Raw genomic sequence first — 20,804 nt, forward strand, 5'->3', positions numbered from 1 at the left:
TCACCCTGGTGGCTGAGACAGGCCACCCCAACATTTGGTAGCACTCCAATGTCAACCTTGGCAAGATAAATCTCCCCAGACTTATCCAACGGTTGTGAACATTCTATACTAACACGAGTCTCATCAAGTGTCCAATTTAAGGGTATGACACAGAAACATACCAAAAGAACATGAATCAAATATGCACTTTTATTCATTTACAATAAAATCATAAAGTACATCATTCTGATTGAAGCTAAGAGCATACAAAACTGTCCAACAACTCCCACTTGCACTTAAGTCCAATCATGTAAAAGCCGGAGTCCCATGCTTTCCACGTGTTTATCAAACACTTTCTATGATAGTGGCTTCGTCAATGGGTCTGCTACATTTTCCACTGACGCTACCTTCTGAATAAGGACGTCCTTTCTACCAACAATCTCTCACAGTACGTGGTACTTCCTCTCGATGTGCTTCGACTTCGAGTGGGCTCGTGGCTCCCTAACCTGAGCAATGGCTCCATTGTTGTCACACAACAACGGGATGGGTGATGTGCTGGACGGAACTATTCCCAACTCGTGAACGAACTTCTTCATCCACACGGCTTCTTTGGTAGCCTCATTTGCGGCAATGTACTCGGCCTCGGTCGTGGATTTTGCAGTGGACCCCTGTTTGCTGCTTTTCTAGCAAACAACACATGATCCTATCGTGAAAACATATCTAGATGTAGACTTTCTATCATCTGGATCTGACTGGAAATCGACATCTGTATACCCTTGGATCTGTAGTAAGCTACCGTCGAATACTAGACAAAACTCTTTTGTCCTTCGAAGGTACTTAAGTATGTTTTTCACAGCAGTCCAGTGCTCCTGTTTTGGGTTGGCCTGAAATTTGCTTACTACAATCACTGCCTGAGCAATGTCAGGACGAGTGCACAGCATGGCATACATGATGCTCCCTACGGTAGAGACATAGGGAATGTTTTTCATTCCATCAATCTCCTCAGAAGTCTTGGGAGACATCTTCTTGGAGAGAGTGACTCCGTGCCTGAAAGGAACATTTCCTTTCTTGGAGTTATCCATGCTGTATCTTTTGACTATTTTGTCAATGTAAGCAGATTGGGATAATCCTATTATCCACTTCGATCTATCTCTATAGAGTTGAAGACCTAGTATATAGGAGGCTTCTCCAAGATCTTCCATGGAGAATTGCTGTGAAAGCTATACTTTCACTGTAATTAACATTCCTATATCATTCCCAATGAGTAGAATGTCATCTACATACAGAACCAAGAAGGTAACCTTATCTCCACTGTACTTCCTATAGACACAGGGTTCATTCAGATTCTACTTGAAGTCAAACGATTTGACAGCAGAGTCAAAATAGATGTTCCAACTTCTAGAAGCTTGCTTAAGTCCATAAATGGACCTATTAAGTTTACATACCATGTTTTCTTGACCCACAACAATGAAGCCTTGCAGCTGCTGCATATAGATATCTTCAGTAAGATCTCCATTCAGGAATGCGGTTTTGACATCCATCTGCCAAATCTTATAATCATGGTATGCTGCTACAGATAGCAGGATCCTAATGGATTTAAGCATGGCCACAGGTGAAAAAAGATTCCTCATAGTCAATGCCCTCTTTCTGAGTGTACCCTTTCGCCACCAGATGAGCTTTGAAGGTCTCAACCCTACCATCGAGGCCCTTCTTCCTCTTGTAAATCCATTTGCAACCGATTGCTTTTACCCCGGAGGGCGGATCTACTAGAGTCCAGACTTCATTGGTCTCCATTGAGTCCATCTCTGCTCTCATGGCCTCCACCCACTTCTGGGAATCTATGTCCAACATAGCTTCTGCGTGAGTCACGGGATCCTCCTCACTAGTCAAGGTTTCCACCAGGTAACTATCCTGGTCATAACCATAACGGACTGGTGGCCTGGATACCCGAGTGGATCTTCTAGGTTGGTCACTACCTAGAACTTGTGGGACATCTCCCACTACTCCTAAACTTTCCTCATCAATGACTATTTCCTGACGATGGGTGTCCAGGATATAATCGGTTTCCAAGAACTGTGCATTTCGGCTGCAGAACACCTTCTGCTCACTTGGGTCATAGAATAGATAACCCACAGAGCCTTTTGTCTGCACTTGTTCTTTTAACGTGTGCTGGACAACCCCAAATCTTCAAGTGTTTGACACTTGGTTTCTTTCTGGTCCGAAGTTCATATGGAGTGTTCGGAACCGATTTGGTTGGAACCCAATTCAGCACGTAAATCGCAGTCTCTAACACATAACCCCAAAAGGATGTGGGTAACTCTGAGTGTATGAGAAGTGACCGGACCATATCCAATAAGGTCCTATTCCTCTTCTCTGAAACACTGTTAAGTTGTGGTGTAGCAGGAGGAGCTAATTGTGATACTATCCCATTGTCCTTTAAGTAGTCTCTGAATTCGTTAGAGAGATACTCGCCTCATCGATCTGATCGAAGGGCTTTAATTTCTCTCCCTAATTGTTTCTTGACCTCTTGCCTGAACTCTTTGAACTTTTCAAAAGATTCAGACTTGTGTCTCATTAGGTACACGTAACCATATCGTGAAAAATCATCGGTGAAGGTGATGAAGTACATGTGTTGATTCCATGTCCTAACACTCAGGGGACCACATACATCAGTATGTATAAGGTCAAGTGTGCCTGTACATCTTTCAGGCTTACCGTTAAATGGCTGTTTCATCATCTTGCCTTGTAGGCAAAGTTCACAGGTGGGAAGATCTTCTATAGTTAGAAAATCCAAAGGACCATCCTTTACCAACATTGTGATTCGATCAACACCGATGTGGCCAAGTCGGTAATGCCACAGACACGTGGGATTAACTGTATCATGGGCTCTCTTCTTGGGGGTTTCAGCCGACGTAGTTTCGGTTATGTTAATTTCTAGAGAAGGATGTAGAACATAGAGACCGTTCTCTAGTTCCTCGTATGCGATGAATCTGTTATTTCTTTTAATAGTAATCGTATTACTAAAGAAGACAGAATAACCATCTGCACACAGTTTTGAGGCAGAAATCAAATTTCTCCTTAAATTTTGTACATAAAGACAATCTTTCAGTACAATTGTTTATTCTCTAAAAAGTAACTCCACGGTTCCTATGGCCGCGGCTGCAACAGTTGCAGTAGTCCCCAAGTAGAGCATGACTTCTCCCTCACTCAGCCTTCTGCTTACCTTGAACCCCTGCAGTGTGTTACACGCATGAGTTGAAGCCCCGGAGTCAATACACCAGGACGCAGAAGCTACCAATAAGTTGGTTTCTATAACACAAGTTTCGAGATTACCTTTCTTGGATTCCAGGTAGGCAGGACAGTTCCTTTTCTAGTGGCCGGTCTTCTTGCAAAAATGACAGGCATCTGATGCCTTGTCCTTCCTCTGTTTCTTGGGTTTGGCAGCTTTCTTCTGGGGCTTTCTCTTTGGCTTCCTTTTCTTGCCCGATTTGCCAGTTTCAACAAGCATGGCAATGGGCTCATCCTTTTTAATCAATTCTTCGGCCCTCTACAACACATTGCTGAGTTCCTGCAAGCTGACGTTCAGCTTGTTCATGTTGTAGTTCATGATGAATGGATTAAAGGATGGAGGCAGAGAGTTGAGAATAGCATCAATCTGTGTTACTAGATCCAACCCGGATCCAAAAGCCTCCAGTTCGTTGATGTAACCCATCATCCGGAGACAATGGTCGTGAACTTGTTGGCCCTTGGACATCTACGCGGTCATGAACTGTTTCAAGACCTTATGCTGAATAGAACGATTCTACTCTTCGTACATTGTCTTGAGATTGTCCAATACATCCTTAGCAAGTTTGATTTTATCGAAATGGAGGCAATGATATAGCAACAGGCAAGGGAGTTTTTCTCCTCCCATTCTTGGTATTCTCCTCTTCGGGCCTCAGAAGCCCTATCTCCCGGATGATCCAGGGCAGGATTCTTGGCTACCTTGTCCAATTTCTCAGAGGTCAAGACCAACATAAGGTTCCTGTACCAGTCGGCATATTTTGGGCCCTTCAGCTTGTTGTCATCAAGCAGCTTTGCAAATTGTTCGTTTGCCATTTTCTGATAAAAGAACAAACATCAGTCCACAACCTAATTTGATTCATGTTCATTACATAGATATGGATTTTAATCTACGTTCCATTTCCATTTATTCATCTTTGAGATTTCCCTCCTTTCTCAGTGACAGAGACTGCGAGTTGTCTCTGGAAATGTGGGGAATCACATAGGGTGCATGGAGTCAATTGTTTCAGCTGCATAAGCCCACCACCTTTCTGTGAAGGATCATATCCACTCATCATATGAGCTTTCCCTTTGGCCTCTGTCAGACAAGGTTCAGAGCCATTTTCAGGTAAACCTTTCTGTCCAGTAAGTGCTTACCCATTATGTTCGTGAACGCCAAGGTACCGTGAAAGAGTTCCCATTTTCTAGTGAAGCCCCTCCCACATCGATCTATGACGCCCCTATCATCTTATGAAACACTCAGACAAGCCCATCAGCAAATGGATAGCCCATTTTCTGGTGCGTTTCCTCATTACTGAAGGACCCATCCTCATGCTAATGATGAAAGACCTTTAGAGAGTTCATCATATGAATCTCCCAATCACATGCACTCATATTAACTGGAGGGAACAGTCAATTACGCCCTAGTTAGATCTAGGTCAAACCCAAGTGGCTCCCACTAACTTTCATAAAGCCAGATTTCGGTGGGCCTAAATCGGCTAGGGTTCCGCATGTAACCTCTCCATGAGGAGTGGGGCACACCACTAAGGGAGGTCATCCAATGACCAAAAGGGACACCATGGCAATGATGTGCATTCAGCCATGGTGTACGCAAGAGCCACTATCGATTGATCATGGGCCAAACATTTATGGCCCATGTACGTAGCACATCACATCCATACATCACATGCAAGGATAAATTGATCCAATCAATTAATTATCTATAAAGCCCATTTGAAGCCCATTTTAAATCCATAATATTAATCATTAACATTATCTAGGTATATGGGCCGAATTAGGGTTGATGGGTTCGGCCCATATAGCTTTATCCGCAGAGTGGGCTTTTAGTAGTTTTAACCAATTAAAATTGAGCCTTTACAGGTTGGGCCGAATTAACCATTTAATTAAATATCAATCCTTAAGCCCATTAGTGGGAAAACTAGGGCTGACTTTCAGTCTTAATCGAACCCTAGATTTGGTCCAAGCAATTTGAACCAATCTTGGTTCGAATGGGTCTAGGGTTTGATCTTTAATTAAATATTTAATTCAAGAAAATAATATGAAATTAAATACTGATAATAGAAAAACAAAAATCAGTCAAACAGGGCTGTTCGCACAATCCATCCTGCAAAACAAAGGTTAGATCACAGTTTGCAGTTTCACAAACTGCAAATCGCAGATTGTGATTCTCCCATCTGTGAAATCTCCATCCTTGCGCCGCCATCTTTGATCCAAAATAAAATAAATAGAAATCCTAATTTCTATTAATAATTACATAAGATCGAATACCTATACATTCAGTCTAAAAAATAAAAAAAAAAATTATTTTATAGACCAAATGTAATAAAGAAATCCAAAAACTGCAAAATCGCAGGTTCCCTGCGCAAATCAAGATTTCGATCTCCTCTTGTACACACAACCCATAAATCAAGAAAATCATAAAGAACAGTTCTAAACAATAATCAGATTTATAAAATTTAATTTCAGATTATTCGCCCAGAATTTTGGGAACAAATTTCCAAAAACCCATATCTGCGCAAATTGGGTAGAACGCCTTCTGCCCATTTGCGCAGGTTCAGATCTGAAACAAAATGGTTCAAGATTTGAACCATGGCTCTGATACCACTGAAGGGATAAGAGATCCATCCTATGGACACCCAAATCTTGCGGAATAAAGGGGCGAATTTCAAAAATTTTTCTCTCCCTTCAATTGGGAATCGCATTCCCTATTTAGAAAATCATATTTTCAAGGATCAATCTTTAACCATAAACTGAACCAGATCTGAACCAAATGGAGTAGGAGAGGGTTATACCTGATACGGAGAAACAATATCTCCCAACGAAGGTGTTCACGCCCAAGGAAGGATCCAAAGACTGCTCCCACTGAAGATGGCGCAGTGCAGGATGGAGCAGAATTAGCAGTATTCTTCTCCAAGAATTCTGTCCTTCGCAAGAAACAGCAAAATGGCACGTGAGCACAGCTTCCTATCAATTCTTTCTCAAAGAACTGATGTCAAGATCGAATCTTGACTTCTCCCACAATTGGAGATCGAACTGGACGTCTGGCGGCTGCGGGAAGGAGGCGGCAAGAAAGATCTTTGCAGGGATTGCAGAAATCTTTCTTCTCTGATTTCAGCTCTGAAGAGGATCTGATTATGTGATTCTTCTAAAGGCTGCCACCCCCTCCTTCTTTTGTAACCCTAAAAGATCAGCTCCTAATCCAATTAGGAGCTGCTGATCCAAATCATATTTGGATCAGACCTCTCTTTAGGTGATAAGGATAAACCCTTATCTTATCTACAGATTAGATCAACCTTCTCCTAATCTCATTAGGAGGTTTCTAGATCTGAATCATATTCAGATCTGGACTCTCTGAGTGGATAGGGTTAAGACCCTATCCTATCTGCTGATCCATCTCAGAATTCGCCCATATTTAACTTATTAAATAAGTCCAGTTCGAAATGGTCTTTAGGCCCATTAAGCTTATGTGCTCAATTAACCTTCCTAACTGCTGCCCAGTTGGGCTTCATTGTATGGCGTGGGACTCAAGCATTGATCTACACATCAGCCACATGGGTTCGGCCCAACCTTTGTTACAAGGCCTGGCCGAATACACTGTTATGGACAGTGCACCCCTTGAAACCCATCAAATGGGCTCCATGGGCCCAACACTTACCCTAAGTGGTCCCTGGGCCAAGCCACCTTGTAACACCTAGGGACTATGGGCAGATGCAAGATTAGCCCATCAGGTATTATCCTCAATGGTCTTACACTTAACCTCTTAGCCCATAATGATCATACCCTGCCCGACAAGAGAGGACCTCTCCCTCGGCTGCAAGGAACAGTGTTGCACTCTCTGCTTATATGGATCCCGGGAATTAAAACCTTTTGCAAACATTTTAGAAACCATAATGTATATACTTTCATATCTCATATAAAATATATTTTGCAAAACAAATCTCAACGTTTGAAATTGGCTGCCGGTAGTCTTGGTTTCCATCAGTGAGAGTGCATCTCTGATCATTACCTTTGTCCGACAAAGGGGCTGATCCTGTCACTATGATTACCCACTCAGATGAATTCTCAGACTGTCTCAACATACCCAGGTTTTGACCCCCACTAAGGATCTCACTGCTTGGTATATCAAAGACAACCCAGTCCGACACCTAGTGCAGTATCACTGATTGGTTACCCTAGCTTGCGAGTTGGGATAGTCTTGGAGTATTCCCTTTCGGTAGCTTGGGGGACCTCGAGTTCGCACTGTAGCGAGCTCCCCCTGTAGTGAGCTATGACGTAGCGATCTGTCCTACAGGATCGTTACTTAGTCGCAGTCAGGCTGCGATGCTGAGCTGTTGCTCGTGCTGAGTCAGGTGCACGTATCATTGTCTCAAGGGGTCGGGTCAAATCATCCTCCATCAATTGCCCCCCACTCCTCGAGCTAAGAGTGCTACCTTAGTATGAGGAGTTCATGAAGTGGGACAGATGGATATGACCGAAGTTCAAACTTGATTGACTGCTCGCATTAAATGCGTGCACAGAAGTCAGAAGATTTCTAACGTTCTGAATGCCGAGAAATGCGCCAAAGCGGCTCTTAACTCTGGATGTCGTGCAGCCGTCATTACCTCAATCATGGGAGACGTGCAACCAGTCACATTTCGGTTTCAGAAGACGTGCGGTCAGATTGACTGCGAACCGTCAGATTTGTCTCAATCTGGGCCATTGGTCTAGGGGCATAGTGGTTATAAATAGGAGGGCCCCCAGGCCTCATTTTCTTTCACGCTAACTTGCTGTCTTCGGATTCTGAGGTCGCGCATCCATATAGTCTGCCCGAGCTCTTCTGTTCACACCGTTTCATCTTTCCGGTGACTCATTCATTCTGTCAATCATGTCTGGGTGTCCGTATCATGTTTATCCCTAGGACGGTGACCAGAACGACGATGCCCCCTCGAGCTCAAGGGGAGCTTGGGAGCAGGCTCCGGAGGATCGGGAGGCCTCCAGCGATGTGGCTTCTTCCTCTCGGGGCAGAGAGCCTGACACCTTCGGTCCCTCCTCTATGACGATGGGGAGACTCAGATCTCTAGTCTACCATTTTCATCTTCCCGGGGACCTCATCTACGGTCTCCCCTCTGGTAACTTTCCTTGGGAGCATGGTCCCAACGATATAGTAATTTTCCAGGAACAGCTCGAGGTTGACCTACGTCTTCCCATGCACCCCCTAATAGTGGAGGTGTTGAATCATTTTAACGTCACCATTGACCAGCTCCATCCCAACGCCATCCGGAATGTAGTTGGGACCATTTCCCTGTGCTATGAGAATTGCCTCCCCCTTGATCTCGATATCTTTTCTTCCATTCTCTGTATTAAGAATGCCACTCCCAGAGCGCCTTCGGAAAGGCATTCTTATTACTTTTCTCCACGCCGCGACTTTATGCTTCTGCACGACCTGCCAAACAGGGTTCCCACCTGGAAGCGAGACTATTTTGTGGTTCGTAACTCCAAGGGGTGGCCCTTCCCAACTTCTTGGAGGGGCACCATCCAGGACCCCGGGGTTGAGTTGGACTCTGAAACTTGGAAAACACTGCTGTCCTGGGCAGCTGTAGGCCTTCTCTGTTCAGATTACTTGATCGAGGAGAAACTCGCGCAGGCTGGCCTGAGCCCGAGTAGGTTGCCTTTTAGGTTGCATTGTGCCTTGTAAAAATATATCATATGTGTATACATATATTTCCTTTTTTATTGGACTAATACCTTGTGGTTCTTTGGCAGCCATCATGTCTGGTGTTGACGTGCACCGCCTTCTTTCCAATAACCAAAAGCATAAGGCTAAGAGGTCGCGTCCTGACCGAACTCCCACTTTTGGGGGCATTGAGTTCGGGTTTGCTGAGCCAGACTTTGTTTCTCCACTGCCTGAAGTCCCACCGGCCCCATCTGAAGGAGGCGTCGGAGAAGGCGGCCTCGAGGAGGGCGAGCTCCCGAGGCAAGGGGTGATTCCTCCTGGTCCTTCCCGCCCATTCCCCTACCCGCAGTTCCCGGTAGGGAACTGGGAGGGTGTTAATGACTACATCATGGCTGGGCGAAAGAGCCGAAGGGCAATCTTCCACGAGGAGGTCGCTAGGTGGGGCGAGATGGAGCCCAAGGCGCTCGCCGCGTTTTCCGCCTCCCACTGTATGGTGGTAAGTAGTATTTTCTTTTTCTTCTCGTTCTTTCCCTTCTTTTGCCGTTCAAAGACCTTAGTCTCTTGTTGGCAGGTGAACACCGCCATCCACGCCATGGCCCTCCAGACCAACATCCACTCCGGCGATGCTCGCAATCAGAGGGCCATCGTCCAGAAGCTTAAGGGCGAGCTCGACCAGGCCCGAGGCGAGCTCCTTCAGTCTCGCAAGGGAAGCGAGGTTCAGGAGCTTCTTGCCCGTGACAAGGAGGCGCCGATCGCCAGGCTTTCTGAGGAGAGCGCGCGCTACAGGGAGGAGTCATCGAGGGTGGCAGCCGAGAGAGAGCTCCTTCGCCAGCAGGTCTGGGACTTGGAGTCTACACTTCTGGACCGAACTCGGAACTTCGACACCATTGTGGAGGTCAAGCGGACTAAGGCAGTCTGGGACTTCAAGGACTCCCAAGAATACCATGACCTCCAAGTGGAATACGACTCAAGCTCGTACCGCTCCGGATTCAAGCTTTGTCGCTGGTTGATCCAAAATAAGTTCTCTGGGCTCAACCTCGACGGCATCACAATGAAGGGCTTGGCTCCCGAGACGGTGGACCAGGCGGAGGAGGAGGAGCCTGACTCCCTGGAGGACGAGGACGAGGTGGACCCTTGAAGTTGGCGGTTCTATTTTTCTACTTCTCTAACTGATTTCGGGTGGTTCCCAGGTGCCAGAACCCGGTTTTCAAAAAACTTCTTCTCAGGCAGTTGTGTCCTTTTTACTTATTGTTGAATTTTCCCGAGCTGTTAAGCTCGGTTTTTTATTTGTGAATTAGTAATGGAATTTTTCTTTTTCTTCCAAGTATGGTGTGCTCTTTTATTTTTTGCCAAAGCAATTTCATCACTCGAGCTATTAGAGCTATACGCCCGAAACAGGATTTTTCGGTAATCGTTATCCCGGGCTATACCTAGTGTTTTAGGCATATTTATAGTACAAACACGAAGTATTTACCATGTAGGCCCGAACTGTATGTTTGTAGGTTGTACCTTGTCCAGTCCAAGTGTTGTGTTGAGACAAGCTATGCTTCGTAGGGTTCAGCCCCAAACTGCTTACGCCTCTGATACTTCATACTTTGCCTTCGCTGGCGAAGCGGCTAAGTATTTCACCGTGCCGAGGTCTTGGTTAGCTCGGTGTTTTAGCCCTTAGGCTGAGGGGGTGACTTATAGTCTACCCTTAAAGTTTGCCCACGCCATGGAGGCGACTGGGTCTCATTGCGCCGAGGTCGTGTTAGCTCGGCATTTTGGCCCTTAGGCTCTGAGAGTGACGCATGGTCTACTCAGTAGTTCGCCCATGCCATGAAGGCGACTGGGTCTTATTGCGCCAAGATCGTGTTAGCTCGGCATTTCGGTCCTTAGGCCTTGGGAGTGACTCATGGTCTACTCAATAGTTATAGGTAATACTGCCTTAGGTTGACAATATTCCATGCCCAAGGTACTTGTTTCCCTTCAAGGGTTTCGAGCTCGTATGTTCCTTCCCCGAGCACCCGTCTCACTTGGTAGGGCCCTTCCCAATTCAGTCCAAACTTGCCAACGCCGGGCTTAGGTACCATAACTTTACGAAGGACCAGGTTTCCGACGCGGAGGTTCCGCTTCTTGACCCTAGCGTTATAGTACCGAGCTACTTTTTGCTGGTAAGCTGCGATCCTGATATACGCGAGGTCCCTTACCTCGTCGAGTAGGTCGACGTTGGTACGTAGCTCATCTTCATTTGCCTTGTCGTCATACGCTTCCAGTCGTAGCGAGAGGACTTCGATCTAAGCTGGGATGACTGTCTCGGTGCCGTAGGTGAGGTTGAAGGGAGTTTCTCCTGTGGTGGTCTTCTCGGTGGTTTGGTAAGCCCACAAAACACTGGGTAGCTCGTCTGCCCATAGTCCTTTAGCTCGGTCTAACCGTGCCTTCAGTCCGCGAAGGATAGCTCTGTTCGTGACCTCTGCTTGACCATTTGCTTGAGGGTGTGCGACCAAAGTGAAGTTCTGTCGGATCCCCATGTCTTGGAACCAGTTCTGGAATTTGATGTCCTCGAACTGCTTACCGTTATCAGAAATCAATACCCGAGGTAACCCGAAGTGGCACACTATGTTATTCCAAAAGAAGTTCTGGACGTTTCGGGTTGTGATCGTTACAAGAGGTTCGACTTCTACTCACTTGGTGAAATAATCCATTGCTACCACTAGAAACTTCCTCTGGCCTGTTGCTGGTGGAAACGGTCCAAGTATATCGATGCCCCATTGCGCGAAAGGCCACGGGCTGGTGAGATACTTGAGATCGGTGGCAAACTGATGGTGGATATTGGCATGCCTCTAGCACTTGTCACACTTTCTGACGAGCTCAATAGCGTCTGCTTTCATTGTTGGCCAGTAGTATCCCTGTCATAGTGCTTTTTGGGCGAGGGCACTGCCCCCTAAGTGTCTGCCGCACAGGCCCTCAGGAGTGTCGCGGAGTACGGGCTCGGCTTCGAAAGGTCGCAAGCAGCGCAAGTAGGGGAGCGTGTAGGATCTTCGGTATAGCCATTTGTCTATCATGACGTATTTGGCGATCGGGTCAATCCAGCTCGTCTCTGCTTGAACGACAGGAGCGACCTCCTCTGCCCCCCCGAGAATCCTAGGCCGAGGCAGGTTCTCTATGTACATGGTTCTCATGGTGTTATCATTGGTGCTGGCTAACCAGGACAGGGCGTCGGCCTCAACGCTGTCGAACCTCGGGACTTGCCTGATGAAGTGTGAATGGATGTTGGGCAGAGCCTCTCTTACTTTGGCTAAGTAGGCAATCATAGTCGGTTCGCGAGCTTCGTATTCTCCTGTGACCTGATTGACCACGAGCTGGGAATCGCTGCAGATGATTGCTTGGATTTCATTTCTTTGGCTAGAGATAGCCCGACTATCAATGCTTCGTACTCTGCTTCATTATTGGATGCCACAAACTCAAAGCGTAGTGCGTACTCCAGTTTTGTGCCACTTGGGCCGTGCAGAACTATTCCGGCTCCGCTGCCCTGCTGGTTCGAGGAGCCATCTACGTGAAGGATCCAGGGCTCCTCATCCCAGTTCGCGCTTGGCCTAACCAGGAGAGATGCCGCACTGGCTGCTACCTCACGGTGCTCGGACTCAACCGGCTTGGGGACTTCAGAGCTGAAAGTGCACTCCGCGACGAAGTTTGCTAAGGCTTGGGCCTTGATAGTAGATTGTGGCTTGTATTGGAGGTCGTACTTGCTGAGCTCAACAGCCCACTTCGTCAGTCAACCAGAGACCTCGGGCTTGAGTAGGACTTGCCTCAGAGGTTTGTTGGTGAGGACGATAATAGTGTGAGCTTGAAAGTATGGACGAAGCTTTCAAGCTACAATAACCAGTGCATACGCCAGTTTTTCTATCTTTGGATATCTTGTCTCTGCTTCCTACAACACTTTACTAACATAGTAGATAGGTCGTTGGACCCGACCTACTTCTTTTATTAGTACCGAGCTAACCACTTCGTCACTTGCCGAGAGGTACAGCTCCAAAACATCACCCTCTTCGGGCCGGGTTAAGACCGGTATGCTAGCGAGGTACTTTTTGAGCTCGTCAAACGCGAGCTGACAATCTTGGGTCCATTCAAACCCTTTGCTTTTAATTGCTTTAAAGAAAGGTAGGCAGCGATCTGCTGACTTGGACATGAAGCGGCTCAGGGCGGCTATTCGGCCATTCAGCCTCTAAACCTCCTTCATTTTTCGGGGTGGTTTCATATCTAGGATAGCCTTTATTTTGCCTGGGTTGGCTTCAATGTCGTGCCAGTTTACGACGTATCCCAGAAATTTACCCGAGTTGACACCAAAGACACAATTATTCGAGTTTAGCTTCATATTGAACCTACGCAGGATTTCAAAAACTAAATTCAAGTCTTGTATTAAATCACATGAAAATTGGGTTTTGATGACCATGTCGTCTACATAACATTCTACTTTTTGGCCAATCAATGGCTCAAACAGTTTATTTACAAGTCTTTGAAAGGTCGCCCTGGCATTTTTTAGCCCAAAGGGCAAGACCTTTTAGCAGTACAGGCCAAGCTCGATTATGAAGGCAGTCTTTTTTTCATTTGTCGGGTCCATCCTGATCTGATTGTAACCTGAATAGGCATCTAGAAAGCTCTGCAACTCGTGCCCCGAGATCGCATCCACCAGACGGTCGATTCTGGGGAGTGGGAAGCAGTCCTTTGGGCAAGCTCGGTTCAGGTCGGTGTAGTCGACGCACATGTGCCATTTACCGTTAGTTTTTTTACCAGAACGGGGTTGGCCACCCAGCTCGGGTAATGGACTTCCCTGATAAAATCGGTTGCAAGGAGCTTCCTGCCCTCCTCGTTGACTGCCCTCCATCGCTCTAGGGCTAGGTTGCGTTTCTTCTGTCTAACGAGCCTAACTACAGGATCAGTATTAAGCTTATGAGTTATGATGCTAGGGTCTATGCCGGACATTTTTGCCGCAGACCATGCAAAAACATCTAAATTTTCAAGTAAAAAGCGTACCAATTTAGATTGCAGAGGCTCCTCAATGAGAGCACCAATCTGAAGAGTTCGGGTTGGGTCCTCCGTCGAGGCTGGGATGGAGACGGTCTCTTCTGTGGGAGTAGCTCGTTCCTCGCTCTGCTCCGTAGGTCGCTCCAGCTCGAGGTCATCAGCCACCTTGGCTTTCCCTTTAAGGGTGGCGACGTAGCACTTGCGAGACTTAAGCCGGTCACCTCGCGCTATCCCAATTCCGAAGTCTATGGGGAACTTCATGGCCACGTAGTAGGTGGACACCACAGCCCGTAAGGCATGGGTAATCGATCGACCTACTATGGCGTTATACAGGGAGGGGGTTGCGACCACTAAGAAATCGTGGTTGAGCCCCACTATGCTAGGCCAAGTGCCGACCTCCACGGGTACTATATTCCTTCCCATGGGCCTGACTTCCTCTCCACTAAAGCCTACCAAGGGAGTGTTCGTGGGCTTTTGGTTGCTCTCCTAGAGCTATAGTTGGTCGGAGGTTGCTCTGAAGAGGATGTCCGTCGAGCTGCCCGAGTCGACGAGGACACGCCAGACTTCAAAATCGTTGATCTTCACCTTTATGACGAGCGCGCCATCATGGGAGTAGTGGACCCCGCGCGCGTCATCTTCTGTGAAGAAGATGGGGTTTTTCAACCTTGGCCGCTTTGGGGGGTTCTGCTCTTCCCTGGCGGCTTCGCAAGCTGATGCGCGAGCTGCAGCTGAGGTACAACCCACCACAATCGAGCCTCCAACTATGACGTGGATGGTCCCCCGAACTGGTCTCTCTTCGGGGGGCTGCTTCTGCGGCTATTCCGCTTGCCTGCTGGACTCGGGAGCATCTCTACTCTACTCCCCTTGCCGACCTGCTTTATTATTATTATTATTACTTTGTACAAAATTTCTCAAATATCCGCGACGGATGAGTTCTTCTATCTCATCGCGGAGATTTTTACAATTTTCGGTGCTATGACCGTGATCTTTATGAAAGCTACAGTACAGATTTTTATTTCTAACATTAGGGTCCGCCTTCAACCAAGGTGGCCACTTCACGTACAGAGCGTCCTTGATCACCATGAGGATCTTAGCCCGCTTCATGTTGAGGGGTGTATAGTTCCTTTCTATTGCTGGAGCTCGAAAAGGTTGATTTGGCTTTGCCCCCGAGTTTGATCCTTCTTCTTCCTACTATCGCCCTGAGTTGGGGGCTCTGGTTCCCTCTTCCCTTTCTCAAGGGTCTGCTCGCCCTTCTGGTTGATTTCCTCCTCCGTCCCTATGAACCGATCCGCGAGCTCAAGAAACTCGGTCACGGTCTTGGGTTGATTGACAACTACATGCCACTTGAACTCTTTGTGGGTGATACCCCGCTTGGTTGTGGTGAAGCGAACTGCGGGATCCAGGTTGGGTATTTGTAAACAAGCGTCGTTGAACCGCTTGATGTAACTCCGAATGGACTCCCCATCCTTTTGAATTATGCCGAGGAGGCTTTCTTGAGTTCTCGGGCACCTTTTGTTATTGACGAAGTGGGAGGTGAAAACTTGTACGAACTGCGCCTAGCTTCTTATCGAACCGGGCACGAGGTTACGGTACCATGTGCGGGCAACCTCTTTAAAGGTGGTGGAAAAGGCCACGCACATGCAGGATTTACTAGCTCTTGCCAGGTGCATATGGGACTGGAAGGCATCCACTGGTGGGAGCTTGAAGTCCCTTGGCATGGGGACAGCAAGGAGTTCTAGAGATAATGAGGAAGAAACTGAGAGAAGAGGGGTAGCTTTCACTTCACCTGAGCATACCTCCTCTTTTCCTTTGAGCTCGGGAGAGACTCGGGTAGCAGTTCGACGAGCTCGTCGGCATCTTCGCTGTTGTTTTGCTAGCTCGGTGTTGGTGCTTGATGCTTTAGTGTCGCTGAGCTCGACGGGCTCAAACTGCTAGTGGTGGCTCTGAACTGAAGGACCCTACTTATGGTCTGCGGCCAGGACCTCGAACGGATTCTCTGCGAACGGGAGCTCAAACTGCGAAGGCCGGGGCGATACAGGCTTGGTTGGCTGGGAGGCCCCCGACCTGCCCATGGGCTGCGAGGTGGGAGTGGCTGGCCTCTCCTTTTGGCTATGGGAAGAGGCTTGGCTCTTGGCGAAATCTTGGGCCTGGGAGGCCTCCTTAACGAGGTTGTTTACTCTGGTGAGAGGGCTTGGTCTGCTTCGTGGCCAGATGCCGAGGGGGAAGCAACGACTGGGCCTGAGGCAAAGAAGGGAACTGCTAATGATACTGGTATTGGGAAACCTGGTGCATCACTTGTTGTTGGTAGAGTTCGAATTGTTGAAATTGTTGCATTTGAGCTTGCATGGCTCGCATGCACTGCATTAAGTCCTCCAACTGGTTCGGGTTGGCCGCTGGGGGCACAACCGAGGGTTCAACAAAGGTTGCTCCAACTGTGGAAGGGAGTGGAGCGACCGCGGGTGCCACAGTGAGAGGCACGTTCAAACTGGGGACTCCGTCCACGGAGAGGGGGACGGTGAACTGCCCAATACAAATAGTAGGAAGTTGGGGCTGCTCCCCAAAAGCGTTCTGGCTGGCACCACGTCCGGCGTTGCTGGAGGAAGCCATGAATGCTGAATTTTCAAAAAAGGAAACTGTAAAAGCTTAGCGGAAGGCTTTTGGAAGCGTTTCCCACAGACGACGCCAAATGATGCGGCACGATCCGGGCACTCCTACCTGGCTGTTAACTAGCACCTAACTAGCAACGGACGGCACCTGAGAAGGAGAAGATGAAAGTAAGAGTGTAAGAGTGTAAAGAGGCTAAGAGTGTAGGTCGCGCTGGATCACTGAGTTCTCAAGATTAGCTTGAGAGCAAGTAAATTTCAGATAGGATCTCAGATGTTTGAGAGAGAGCCCTTCCCTTTAACTAGGGAGCTCTTATATAGACGTTCTTGTCAAATCGGGCGTAACCGCCACTAGGCTTCTGTCGTAGCCGTTACCTGTCAGGGTTGTGCAGGTGACCGTTGCAGCGTACTACCCAATTGGATGGGTGACACGTCCCGGGAGGACAGGCACGCCACCATCTGTCGAAAGACGTGGGTACAGTCTGTCGAATGGGCAGGGACTGCGGTGTCAATCAGGAGACGTGGTGCTGTTTGACGGGTACGTTCTTGTCAGATAGAAGCTTCCTGAAAGCATCGCGTCGCTTAGTCGCGAGCTACCTTGTAGCGAGCTATCCTGTCGCGAGCTCCTAGGGGTACTTCGAGGTGACCCTTCTCAAGGTTGTCTTTGGGGCAGTTTTTTTGCCTAAGTGTTGGAGCGAGCTGGTTACCCTAACTCGTGAGTTGGGATAGTCTTGGAGTATTCTCTTTTGATAGCTCGGGGGACCTCGAGCTCGCGCTGTAGCAAGCACCCCCTGTAGCGAACTGTCCTACAGGCTCGTTACTTAGTCGCAGTTAGGCTGCGGTGCTGAGCTGTTGCTTGTGTTGAGTCAGGTCCACGTGTCATTGTCTCAAGGGGTCGGGTCAAATCATCCTCCATCAAGCCTCCAATTAGTCCTTCAAGTTCTTCATTCCATTACTTTGCAGATATTCACTGAAGTATTATAGGAAACAAAACAAGAGGGGAAATCTTTAGGTTCCAAAATAAATTCATCTAAACATAATTTACAAAACTGTCAGGCTATATATACCCTTATGCATTTTTTTCGATAAATAAAAAGAAAATCTCATTAAAATAAAAAAGAGTACAAAATCTGGATAGGTGGCAAGGTAGCACCTAAACCACCAGAGAATATACCCTTATGTATTTGGATGCAGAAGTTCTATATGTGACAAACAAATTAAAGAATATGATCGTCCACATTGCTGCATGCCCAGATAACATTGAATTTAAACCCTCCAATCAGTTACCCAGATCAAAAGATGCTATGGGAGACTACACCTGCATGCAGATTGCAGATCACTCAAAGGTAAAATCAAGAAAGAAAGTCTGAACTTCTGCAGCTATAGTTTCTTTCTTCTTGTTAATATGTTTTCTTCTTCTTTATCCTTTCAGAATTTTCACCACTTTCCCATGAATCCATGAATTAAAATAGAGGCAAATAGAAAGCTAAAAGGACATATACAGATTTAGATATCAATGAACAAGTGTGTATAAAGATTTACATTCTGATACCCTCTAATGCAATTACAGTAATGTTCCCTTTCGAGGAGGAAATGATTATCTCTTTGTTATGTCATCCTTCTTCACAGTGAAATCCCAAAGGTCCCCATACTTCTCATTAAAGTCCCATATGTCCATTGTGTTGTAATCAGAAATCAACTTGTCACGAGCTCCTCTCTCCATATTGTAGATTTGGGGTTCAAAATTGTGAGGTTTATCGGGTTTCCCCATCTCAATCATGCAAAATATCACTACAAAAACTCCAGCCCCTATGTACAAGTACTCCCCCTGAAAGGCAGATCAGAAGGTTCTTTGATGAGAGAAATGGTTAATTCATGAAGAGGGCTTCAGCCATTTTTCAAATGCAGTTCTAGAGAGAAGTTAAAGGTTCTTATGACAATACCGGAACATGGTAAACCAACCCTGCAATAATTGCTGGAAGGAAAAGCCATGATATAATCCCTGCCAAGAAAAAAAAAAAAAGAGAGAGAGAAAAGACATCACCACTGCCAGTTTTCTTGTTTCCTGATTCCTGAGTAATAAAAGTGATCAGCAATAGTAAATAACTAAGTACCCTGGAAACCGGTAGGGGGTTCCATTGCGGCATACTCTTCTGCAACTGCTCCCCAAAATGTTCCTACAATGTAAAACTTATGTCAAAAATTAAGGGAATTCCAAAAAAAATGAATAATTTTGTGGAAAAGAGGACTTCTGCCATTGGCAAAAATACTGGAGCTTTGATACCTTAGCATGAACATGTTCATCAATAAATGATACAGCATTAAGTTAGAAGCAAGTAAACGAACCTCCTTTTTGTTTATTTACAGGCCATCTAAAAAATGATTTAAGCATCAATTGATCAGATGATCCAATTCCTTTTCAAGGGTCATATCAAAGGGTGAATGCAGTGACATCTCCAGTCCCCTTCATACATAATGGTTTACTACTTGTACATGCATCTTGATGTCTTTTAACGAGAAAGCCAAATAAAGGTACTGAGACATCAGATTTAGACAAACAACAACAGTTACAGAAAGTAACGGAGATATAAAAAAATTGAACGCAACTTTCATTACGATATCAGCATGGGAGTATTGCACAAGGAATAAGGTATGGGATGATGTAGTGACATAGAATTCAATGGAAAATTTGTTTACTTGTGGAACTTAATTATTTGGAAATCTAGCATGGAAATTTGAAGGCAATTCGCACTAGGGAAAATTCCTTCTTGATCACAATGTGCCAATTCACCCAAAAGCTGGACTGTCATCCTATGGCCTAGATTGGAATATGCCAATTGGTTTTCAAAAGAGTTGATTTAGGAATGTTTGCACTGGCACTTTTCATCCAGATCATTGAAATTCAGAGTTTTGATTGGGGAAGCTCGCCCGATACCCGCCATCCCTCACATGAGCAGTAACGGCCTGATAACTGTGCTCTACCACAAGGGATGCAACGACCCCGAAGGAATATTACCAGACCCATACGGTTCAGGGAATAGAAGCCACTCATTGACAGATTTTAATTAGTTACACATGATCATTGTGCCTCTCTGGCATAACCGAATTCAGTTAAGCATCTCCTATATATATATATATATATATGTCATTACAGTAAGAGTGAAAAGAGAACAATTCAATTCTCCCATCTCTGTCTCGTCTTCCTTCTGGAGCTTCCCTCACGCTCGAAGTGGGGAAAAATTCCTCTAAGGCCTATTAAGTTTTTTCCCCCAAGTTGGAACTTCATAATTCAAAACTGATTGATGAAGAGTGCAAGAAGTTCAAATAGGACACTAGGTTGAGTTTGTCAAGCTTTGGTAAGCATAACAATATTCCACCATTTTTAAGAGCAGAGCCAACATGACAGCTGTTTCAGAGGGGGGAAACAATGAGACAAGCAAATGACAGGAACTCCTACTTTACATACATTATTACATTGAATTAAATCAGCAGAACACAACCTGATCAAATAAAACAAAAACAGATAAAAGAATAAAAATGAACGCCCTAGACACTAAAAATAAAATTTCAATACCTTTTTCATGTCCTTCATGGTAAGTGTGGTGCCCATCATACTTTCCATAGATAAAATCTTCCTGAAATTCAGAATATAAAGTAATTTAAGATCAAACAAACTAAAAGAAAAACTAGACGGTTGCTCAAGAACCAATATACTTACAGGGCTGATGCCATTGGTCGCCCAACGATCATGCTTATCTTCGATGAGATCTGGCTCTATCTCAGACAACCCGGCAGCATTTAGTCTGGTGGAGCTGTTAAGCCTTCGACTGAAATTGAGGATCTGAGAACTTGGACTTATCTTGGACGAAATCCTAATCCTAACTTCAGGGGGTTTAGAGATGATATTTGGGACCGAACTGGCAGATAGAACAACAGGAGTGGATGAGACCGCCATCTCTTGCTCTCTGTTTCGTTGAGCAGCTTGAGCTTCGCCTTTTACCCGCCTTAATTCATTTTTTTTACCCTTCCTTTTTTTGGGTTATCCTCATTTTTGTTTCAATTTGAACGAACGAAAACGAGCCGTTTTGCCCCTTATCCACTTGGAATTCGCATGGGATCCTTACAAAGCGCTCCAAACCTTACATCCCAACAATGCATCCCTAATGATTGGATCTCCTATCAACAAAACACATTCCAACAACCTGGCACCGCACATTTCACCTTGAGAATGGGACGTGCCATGTATAAGATGCACTGTTTTTCAAATCGGGCAATCACCGCTT

General features: G+C 46.2%; 1 protein-coding gene across 1 annotated transcript; it reads right to left on the reverse strand.

Annotated features, from left to right (window-relative positions):
- Positions 1-18,002: 18,002 nt before the first annotated feature.
- On the reverse strand, positions 18,003-20,576 carry PNSB5 (NAD(P)H dehydrogenase 18). The gene is made up of 5 exons (XM_010248024.3): positions 20,240-20,576; positions 20,096-20,156; positions 18,636-18,698; positions 18,465-18,523; positions 18,003-18,349 (listed from the first exon to the last, which is right to left on the reverse strand). Exons 1-5 carry the CDS (start codon positions 20,474-20,476, stop codon positions 18,119-18,121), a joined length of 651 nt encoding a protein of 216 aa, XP_010246326.1. The 5' UTR covers positions 20,477-20,576; the 3' UTR covers positions 18,003-18,118.
- Between the last annotated feature and the right edge of the window lie 228 nt (positions 20,577-20,804).

The sequence above is a fragment of the Nelumbo nucifera genome, chromosome 1, assembly GCF_055504915.1.
Source record: "Nelumbo nucifera cultivar China Antique chromosome 1, China Antique-T2T, whole genome shotgun sequence".
Classification (NCBI taxonomy): domain Eukaryota; kingdom Viridiplantae; phylum Streptophyta; class Magnoliopsida; order Proteales; family Nelumbonaceae; genus Nelumbo; species Nelumbo nucifera.

Bases quoted from the DNA above. Each gene is read 5' to 3' on its own strand.
- PNSB5 (XM_010248024.3), bottom strand. From the start codon at position 20,476: ATGGCGGTCTCATCCACTCCTGTTGTTCTATCTGCCAGTTCGGTCCCA. The intron at 20,157-20,239 runs GTAAGTATATTG...TCTGAATTTCAG, and splicing joins CGACCAATGGCATCAGCCCT to GAAGATTTTATCTATGGAAA. The intron at 18,350-18,464 runs GTATTGTCATAA...TCTGCCTTTCAG, and splicing joins GGTTGGTTTACCATGTTCCG to GGGGAGTACTTGTACATAGG.